Source organism: Trachypithecus francoisi, unplaced genomic scaffold (assembly GCF_009764315.1).
Source record: "Trachypithecus francoisi isolate TF-2019V2 unplaced genomic scaffold, Tfra_2.0 Lachesis_group17, whole genome shotgun sequence".
NCBI lineage: Eukaryota > Metazoa > Chordata > Mammalia > Primates > Cercopithecidae > Trachypithecus > Trachypithecus francoisi.
The window spans coordinates 44,553,755-44,563,868 of record NW_022681462.1 but is presented as its reverse complement, the minus strand read 5'-3'; the positions used below and the strand labels follow the sequence as shown (position 1 = coordinate 44,563,868).

At 37.8% G+C, this 10,114-nt stretch overlaps 1 protein-coding gene across 8 annotated transcripts in view; it reads left to right on the top strand.

Moving 5' to 3' along the window:
* The window catches only part of CCDC138 (coiled-coil domain containing 138), a 97,021-nt gene that overhangs the window by 68,471 nt on the left and 18,436 nt on the right, over window positions 1-10,114 (top strand). For all 8 annotated transcript variants that reach the window (XM_033175519.1, XM_033175516.1, XM_033175514.1 and 5 more), the window contains one exon: window positions 263-439. In XM_033175519.1, coding sequence (XP_033031410.1) covers window positions 263-439 — 177 coding nt within the window. The remainder of the gene's footprint in view (window positions 1-262; window positions 440-10,114) is intronic.

Below are 10,114 nucleotides of genomic sequence, written 5' to 3'. Positions count from 1 at the left end.
TATTAAAAAATGCGGCTCTTTTGTTATTTTGGTGTTAAAACATGAAAATTCTAAATGAAATTTACCCTGTCATAATGTTTCCGCTCTCCTTCCCCCTTCGAGTTCTGACAAATTAGTTAGAATCTAAATTTAGACTGTGATCTCTTATTTAATTTTTGTTTCTCTTTTAAGTTAAAGTAACGACATTGCTTTTTTACCTTCTGTTTCTGATTGCCACCTAGACTAGCAAAACTGCAGTTGATTGTACATAACTGTTTTCCAGCTGATTACCTGGCTCAGGCATTTGATTCTCTTTGTTTGGACTTGAAGACAGAAGAAGGAAAAACCTTGTTTTTGGAGTATCAAGCTGTTCCAGTAATATTAAGTCATCTAAGAATATCCAGTAAAGGACTCCTGTCTAATGTTATTGACAGTTTGCTCCAGATGACGGTGGAATCTAGTAAGTTTTTAAGTTCTATATGTGTAAAGAAAGCAGGATGATTTTTCTGTCTTCATCTTGTCTGAAGGTATAACTCCACATATCAGATACTATTGCTTTTTTTTTTTTTTTTTTTTTGAGACAGAGTCTTGCTTTGTCACCAAGTTGGAGTGCAGTGGCACAATCTCAGCTCACTGCACCCTCCAACTCCCTGGTTCAAGCAGTTCTCCTGCCTCAGCCTCCTGAGTAGCTGGAATTACAGGCACACGCCACCACGCCCAGCTAATTTTTGTATTTTTAGTAGAAATGGGGTTTCACCATGTTGGCCAGGATGGTCTCTATCTTCTGACCTCGGGATCCGCCAGCCTCGGCCTCCTGAAGTGCTAGGATTACAGGCATGAGCCACCACGCCCAGACTATTGCATTTTTAAATGCTTAAGAATACTTTTGGTGCTATTTAATTGAGTCATTAATAATATATCACTAAAAAATTAGGTAACTTCTCCAGGGACTCCCCAGCTAAACACAAGTAGAACTGAGACTTAAAGCCAGATCTCTGACTCTAAACATAAGGCTTATTCTACCGAAGCACTGTAACTAGGTTTTCCAGGTTTATTTTCTTCTTCTGTCCCAAAATGTCCTATATTGTCTGATATGTTTTATCAACATTTTTAGCTATTTGTAACTGCTAAAATATTGGACTTATAGTTGATGACTGGCTACCTAGATTAGTAATTCTGGAGTTTTGTATTTCGGTTTACTAATATAAGGAGTAGAATGAAACGTGAAAAGTTAGTGAACTGAGGGATCTAGTATTACTTCAGTGCCTAGATTCCCAACTTGTTTCACAGGGATTTTTCTTTTAATGAGAAAAACAAAAATCATACCAGATGCAAATGTCTGTTCATTAGAAACAAATCTTTCTGAATATGACAGAGATGACATCTTCTCATTGTCGAAGGAAAACGAAATATAATTTTATGAAATAGTTGACCTGCTTGGGTGAAATGACAATTGTGGTACTGCAAATGCAAATTTGAAAAAATTCTATTAGATGAGATAGTCAACAGTCATTCACATTTGTTTACCATTGTTCAGATTACTCTCAAATTCAGCCAGGTGCAGTGGCTCATGCCTGTAATCCCAGCACTTTGGGAGGCCGAGGTGGGCAGATCACTGGAGGTCAGGAGTTCAAGGCCAACCTGGCCAACACGGTGAAATCCTGTCTCTACTAAAAATATAAAAATTAGCCAGGCATGGTGGTGTGCGCCTGTCCAGCTACTCAGGACACTGAGGCAGAAGAATCGCTTGAACCCAGGAGGTGGTGGTTGCAGTGAGCCAAGATTGTGCCACAGTACACCAGCCTGGGTGACAGAGCAAGCCTCTGTCTCAAAAAAAAAAAAAAAAAAAAACAGCAACGCTGTGCCCTTCTTGTTCAAATCAATAAGCAGTATCTGATGGTGATCACTACTAAAGCCATATTTTTTTTCAGTGATGCGAAAAATTTGGAAGTTTGGAAATGGGTGAATCTTTGATGAAGTCTGTCTGAAGAGCATATACTTGCTTGAATTTTAATGTAAATTCAGTGCCTGTTGGTCAGCTAGTACAATTTATTAGAGGGATGAAAGATTGATCAAAGTGTAGCAAATACTTCTTTAGCTGTTGGTTTTTCATTTTTGTAGGTTTGAGATTGGAAACCCCTTTTACCATGTATTTAATTTTCTCATGCTATTTTTTTCTTTTTTTTAAATTTTAGATTTAGGGAGTACATGTGCAGGTGTGTTACATGGCTTTATTGTGTGATGCTGAGGTTTGGGCTTCAGTTGAACTCGTCACTTAGGATAATGGCATCCAGCTGCATCCATGTTGCTGCAAAGAACATTATTTCATTCTTTTTTCATGGTTGCATGGTATTCCATGGTGTATATGTACCACATTTTCTTTATCTGATCCACCATTGATGGGCACTTAGGTTGATTGCACATCTTTGCTATTTTGAATACAGCTGCTGTAATACGCATGTGAGTGCAGGTATCTTTTTGGTAGAACAATTTCATTTCCTTTGGGTATATACCCAGTAGTAGGATTGCTGAATCGAATGGTAGTTCTATTTGACTTTTTAATAATAGCCGTTCTGACTAGTGTGAGATGGCATCTCATTGTGGTTTTGGTTTGCATTTCTCTGATGATTAGTGATGTTGAGCATTTTTTATTTATTGGCCACTTGTATGTCTTCTTTTAAGAAGTATCTGTTCATGTCCTTTGCCCACTTTTTAAGGAGGTTGCTTTTTCTTGTTGATTTGTTTGAGCTCCTTGTAGATTCTGGATATGAGTCCTTTGCTGGATGCAGAGTCTGCAAATATTTTCTCCCATTCTGTAGGTTGTCTGTTTACTCTGTTGATAGTTTCTTTTGCTGCACAGAAGCTCTTTATTTTAATTAAGTCCCAATTGTCAATTTTTATTTTTATTGCATTTGCTTTTGAGGACTTTGTCTTAAATTTTTCGCCTAGGCCAATGTCCAGAAGGGTATTTCCTAGATTTTCTTCTAGGATTTTAATAATTTGACATCTTTCATTTAAGTCTTTGTTCCATCTTGGGTTAATTTTTGTGTCTTGTGATTTTCTTTGTTGAAAATCAGTTGGTTGTAGGTATGTGACTTTGTTTCTGGTTTCTCTGTTCTGTTCCATTGGTCTATGTGTCTCTTTATGTACCAGTACCATGGTGTTCGGTTACTATAGCCTTGTAGTATAGTTTGAAGTCAGATAACAGGATGCTTCCAGCTTTGTTCTTTTTGCTTAAGATTGTTTTGGCTATTTGGGCTCTTTCTTGGTTCCATATGAATTTTCAATTTTTTTTTTCTAATTCTGTGAAGAATTATGTTGGTAATTTGATAGGAATTGTGTTGAATCCATAGATTGCTTTAGGCAATATAGCCATTTAAATGATCTTAATTCTTCCAATCCATGAGCATGGAATGTTTTTCCATCTGTTTATGTCATCTGTGATTTCCTTTAGTAGTGTTTTATAGTTCTCCTTGTAGAGATATTTCACCTTCCTGGTTAGATGTATTCCTAAGCATCTTGTGTGTGTGTGGCTGTTGTAAATAGGATTGCGCTTTTGATTTGGTTTTCAGCTTGAATGTTATTGGTGTATAGAAATGCTTCTGATTTTTTTTTCTTAAATATGTTGTTTTGATGTAAGCTAGATTTTGTACATTGAATTTGTACCTTCAAACTTCACTGAAGTCATGTTTCAGGTCTGGGAGTCTTTTGGCAGGATCTTTAGGGTTTTCTAGATATAGAATCCTGTCGTCAGTGAACAGAGATAACTTGTCTTCCTCTTTGGATGCCTTTTCTTTCTTTCTCTTGGCTGATTGCTCTTGCTAGGACTTTAGTATTTTGTTGTAGGAGTCATGAAGTGGGCATACCTGTTTTGCTCTAAATTTTAGGGGAAACCCTTTTAACTTTTCCCCATTAAATATGATATTGACTGTAGTTTAGTCATAGATGACTCTTATTGTTTCGATGCCTAGTTTGTTGAGGGTTTTCTTTTTATCCTAAAGGGATCTTGGATTTTATCTAACTTTTTTCTGCATCTATTGATAAGATCATATGGTTTTTGTTTTTAATTCTCTTTTTATATTTACTGATTTATGTATATTGAATCATCCTTGCATCTGAGGAATAAAGTCCACTTGATCGTGGTGGATTACGTCTTTGATGTGCTACTGGGTTCTGTTTGCCAGTATTTTGTTGAGGATTTTTGCTTCTGTGTTGATCAGGGATATTGGCCTATAGTTTTCTACTTTTATTGTGTCTTTGCCAGATTTTGGCATCAGGATGATACTGGGTTTTGGAATGAGTTAGGGAGGAGTCCCTCCTCCTCCATATATTGGAAATAGTTTCAGTAGAATTGGTATCAGCTCTTACTTTGTTCATCTGATAGAATTTGGCTGTGAATCCATCTGGTCCAGGACCTTTTTTTTTTTTTTTGGTTGGTAAGGTAAGGTTTTATTACTGATTCAATTTTGGAGCTCGATACTGGTCTGTTCAGGGTTTCAATTTCCTCCTGATTCTATCTTGGGAGTTTGTATATTTCTGGGTAATTATCCATTTCCTCTAGATTTTCTAGTTTATGTGCATAGAGATGTTCATAGCAGTCTCCGAGGATTTTTTAAAAATTTATTTCTGTGGGATTAGTTGTAATGTCACCTTTATCATTTCTGGTTGTGCTTATTTGGATCGTCTCTCTTTTTTTCTTTGTTAATCTAGCTAGTGGTTTATTGATCTTGTTTATCCTTTCAAAAAACCACTTTTTCATTTCGTCGATCCTTGTATAGTTCTTTTAGTCTCAACTTCATTTACTTCTGCTCTGTTTTTATTATTTCTTCAGCTAGCTTTGGATTTAATTTGTTCTTGTTTTTCTAGTTCTTGTAGGTGTGACATTAGGTTGTTAATTTGAGATTTTTCTTTTTTATGTAGACATTTAGCACTATAAACTTTCTTCCTTTTTTTTTTTTTTTTTTTGAGACAGAGTCTTGCTCTGTCAGCCAGGCCGGAGTGCAGTGGCACGATCTCGGCTCACTGCATCCTCCCCCTCCTGGGTTCAAGCTATTCTTCTGCCTCAGCCTCCTGAGTAGCTGGGACTACAGGCGCACACTGCCACACCCAGCTAATTTTCATATTTTTAGTAGAGTTGGGGTTTCACCGTATTGGCCAGGCTGGTCTCAAACTCCTGACCTCCAGTGATCTGCCCACCTCAGCCTCCCAAAGTGCTGGGATTACAGGCGTGAGCCACCGCGCCTGGCCTAAACTTTCTTCTTCACACTGTTTTTACTGCATCCTAGAGGTTTTAGTATGTTATATCTTGATTTTCATGGTTTCAAAGAATTTTTTTATTTCTGCCTTAATTTTGTTGTTTACCCAAAAGTCATCCGGGAGTAGTAAGTTCTTTAGTTTTCATGTGTTTGCATGTTTTTGACAGTTCCTCTTTGTATTGATTTCTATTTTTATTCCACTATGGCCCAAGAGGATTCTTGGAATGATTTCAGTTTTTTGTTTGTTTGTTTGTTTGTTTGTTTGATTTGTTGAGACTTTACTGAGCGTGTGGTCAATCGTAGGGTATGTTTCACATGCAGATGAGAAGAATATATGTTCTGTGGTTGTGGGAATGACCCATGCCATTTAATAAAAGGAAAAAGTTGCTGCAAAAGAAATCTCGATGGAATTTATTTGCAAATGGGTTATCTTACCTTACTAAATGGGCATTGCTGACCAGCCTTGTGAGTTGCGATGTTTCAAAGCATTGTGTTTACAGTGCTCTAGGGAGTACAGAGCTTCCTCAGGAGTCTTCACAGGTTGGGAGGTAGTGTCAGTGGGCCTAACTCCAAGTGCCTGTGACTGGTTCCCATTGCATATAATGGGGGATTTTGGATTTTCAGATTAGGGATGCTCAACCTCTATAATGTGGTGATTACAGTTAATAACAGGTATATTACGTACTTGAAAATTGCTAACAGAGTACATTTTAAATGTTACCACCACAACAAAGCAAATATGTGAGGTAATGGATATGTTATTTAGCCTGATTTAGCCATTCCGCAATGTCTACATACTACATGATATTGAAATATATTGTACATGGTAAAGATATATAATTTTCATTTAATTAAAAAACCAACAACTATCCCAGAAAAGTATATCTTTGCTACCAAAAGATACATAACTATTTTGTGTCTTTTTTCTACAGACGGTTTTCTTGATGTTGGCCACCTTTTCTTTTTTTTACATGGCTAGATACTAGTGCATATACAGTTGCATATTTGCAAGTAGGCTATGTTTATCTGTTTAAAATGCAAGAAAATCCTAGGAAATATTACAAGGACATACTTGAGTTGTTCTGTTTAAATTCTTTGTGTCAATTTGGGTAAAAAATAATAAAGATAACAAAGAATCATCAAAAACTTTGTACTATATTCCAGGCATTAAATTTGTTCTGCAAATCTAGAACTTACTTCTGAACATATCCATATTGTTTAGTTGCAATATTAGGTTGTTAATTTGAGATCTTTCTATCTGATGCAGGTACTATTTTTCATTGACAAGTTTTTATTGATATGAACAACATAACTTCTTCCCTTTTTGCTGTTTTAAATTTATTCAATCTTTCTATTATGTTTTTTATTATTTAGGAGATTAAAGGAAGGATAATTTCAATGAAATTATAGATGCAATATTTCTAACAAAGCACCAACCTAATCCTACATACATATAATCTGTTTCCTCAGTTACAAGCTTTCACATGGAAAAATTCCCTTTAGGAAATACAATGGGAAGATTTATTTTTAATAACTGAATAATATACAACTGTACCAAAGGCTGTGCTGTACTTTAGATGTGTAGTGTTTTCAAGAAACATTAGAGAAGCCAGTGTAGCTGAAGCAGAGGTAGTGAGGGCAGAGAAGTAGAAGAATCAGGAAACAAGCTGGGTTGCTCATTGGGAAGAGCGTTGTTGGGCGTCATCAAGACTTGGGGATTTTTAGGTAGTAAAACTCCTAGATCTTCTTCTTTCTATTCTGGTTTGTTGACTTTAATTAAGTGAGGAGCTTTTTAATATATTTCTACATAACCTTTGTTTTTAATTATTGCTTAATATTTCATTATGTTTATCATCATTTATTATTTATTAAGGCAATTGAGTTTTATGAAATTGGATAAGAAAATTGATTCATTGGCATTCTTTCCCAGCACAAAAGAGCTTTGAAGTTGTTCTTGGTCAGCCACTTCAGGGATACGTGGCACAGGGACCTAATGAACTAACAGTTCCTTCTGTAACTTCTGAAGTCTACTTAAGAGTCAATTAATGAGCGCTTGTAGCCATATATTTGCTACTGGCCTCTGAATGCTGCCAGATTTACAGCTCTATTAAAAGTTACATAATCACTTTAATGATGGTTTGCATCCCCTTGTTTGACACTGTTAACAAAATCTGTTTCTAAGATAAAAGGCCGGTCTTTCTCGTGTGTGACACTAGATAATAGATGATGCGTTACACTAGTGTGTAACACTAGTGAGCCCTTTTTGGTCAACTTTTAAGTTTGTGTTATATAGCATATTTTGAAGAAACCCATTCTAATATTTTGTGGGAAAAAAACAAAACGTTGCATATGATGGGGGATAAAATCTAACCCACTAATTAGTGTGGTAGAAAAAGCTAAGAAAGCGAATAATTAAATATCCAGATGATGAGCATACTATTTTTTTTTTTTTTTTTTTTGAGACGGAGTCTCGCTCTGTCGCCCAGGCTGGAGTGCAGTGGCTGGATCTCAGCTCACTGCAAGCTCTGCCTCCCGGGTTCACGCCATTCTCCTGCCTCAGCCTCCCGAGTAGCTGGGACTACAGGCGCCCACCAACTCGCCCGGCTAGTTTTTTGTATTTTTTAGTAGAGACGGGGTTTCGCCGTGTTAGCTAGGTTGGTCTCGATCTCCTGACCTCTCGCGATCCACCCGTCTTGGCCTCCCAAAGTGCTGGGATTACAGGCTTGAGCCACCACGCCCGGCCTTTTTTTTTTTTAAAGATTAAAGTTCTCTAGCTATTTAACTTAGGGAATTATTTTTAACAAAATTGTGTTTATTGTTTAAAAGGTAACACATTCAAGGCCAGTTGTGGTGGCCTATGCCTGTAATCCCAGCACTTTGGGAGGCTTAGGAGGAAGGACTGCTTGATCCCAGGGGTTTGAGACCAGCCTGGGCAACATAGTAAGGCCCAGCTCTACAAAAAAATTAAAAAATTGGCCAGACACGGTGGCTCATGCCTGTAATCCCAGCACTTTGGGAGACTAAGGCGGGCAGATCACAAGGTCAGGAGATTGAGACCAGCCTGGCTAACATGGTGAAGCCCCATCTCTACTAAAAATACAAAAAGTTAGCCAGGCGTGGTGGCACACACCTGTAGTTCCAGCTACTTGGGAGGCTGAGGCAGGAGAATCACTTGCACCCAGGAGGCGGAGGTTGCAGTGAGCTGAGAATGTGCTACTGCACTCCAGCCTGGGCAACAGAGCGAGACTCCGTCTCAAAAAAAAAAAAAAAATTAGCTTGGCATAATGGTGTGCACTTGCAGTCCCATCTACTTGGGAGGCTTTGGTGGGAGAATCGCTTGAGCCCTGGAGTTCAAGGTTGTACTGAGCTATTAACATGCCACTGCACACCAGCCTGGGCAAGAGTGAGGTCCTGTTTTAAGAAAATAAATAAATAGTAACACATTCACATATCTCATAATTTCAGAAGTACAAAAATGAGAAGTCTGCTTTCAGTTACTGTTTCCCTCCCTGGAGGGAACAACTGCAGACACACACAAACACACACACACAAATACATACTCATTTTTACTTTTTCCTTTTTATCACAGGAATGCTACTAAGTTTTTTATATATTATGTATATAATATATAATGTTTGTTATTGTCAGCTTTATATCTTAAAGATCTTATATAAATGCATAATTTCTTCAATTAAAATTCATTCATTTAAGCAGACCACCATTGATGGATATTTTGGCTGTTTCTAGTCTTTGGCTAATATAAACAGTGCTTCTGTGAATAACTGTATACAAAACTTAAGTGTGTACATGTAGGAGCTTATTTGGTAGTAGTGATTTCGAATTCTCTGTCAGTTAATTGATGTATCTCCATTTCATTAGGATCAGTTTCTAGAGATTCATTTCTTTGTCTTTTGGGGAAAATATTTCCCTGTTTCTTCTTTTTCCTTGACATTCTCTGTTGATGTTTTTCTGCCATAGACAAAATAGTTACCTCTCTTAGTCTTCATGGACTGGACTCATTCTGGAGAAGACTCTCCCAAATCAGCCCTGACAGAAATTCTGGGATCTTTCATACCTTCCTGCCAGTCCTATCCACTTTCTTTGTTCTTAGTAGTCCCTAGGCATCTAGAATATTTCAGGTCCCTTCAGCTTCTGAGACCATGGAGACTAAAGCCATTTCCTCAGGCAGTTGCCATTTAAGGTGAGTGGTTGAACACATGGTTCTCCCCTATCCATTCCCAGGTAGAAGCTAAAGAGCTGGGATTTTTGCCTGCTTACTCCATGATGAGCCAGAGGTAGAGGGTGGGGTGGCTATGGTGACCAATACCCCAAGTTGCTATGAGTGGCCAGAGTTTGTTGGGTTCTGTCAGTGCTCCAAGACAGGGTAGACATAGATCAGTTTTCTGGGTAGTTCCTAGAAAACTTTGGACATTAGACACATAGGGTACCTCTTTCTCTTCCTGGGGAGAAGCTAGGAGCTGGGGGATCTTGTTCCTGTCATATGGAGCTGTGCCAGAGGATTATGGTTTATAGAGGATTATAGGATGGTATCTGAATTGACTTACTGGCTTTGATGTGACTGGTTTCACACTTACTGGGATGCAGGAGCCTCTTAAAGTTTCTGGATTTCATAGAAAGGGAATTTGGCCATGGGGATTGTTGTGGAATCAGTTTGCTTGTTGGAAGAAAGAAGGTCCAGGAGTCCTCTTCTGCCGTCTTGATGATGTCATCCCTTCTGCCTCCCTTTTATAAGGATACTTGTGATTGTAGTTAGACCCAATAAAACGATCCAGGATCATCACCTCCATCTCAGGATCTCTAATTTAATCACATCTGCAAAGCCTTTATCTAGAATAAGCTAACATTCACAGGTTCCCATG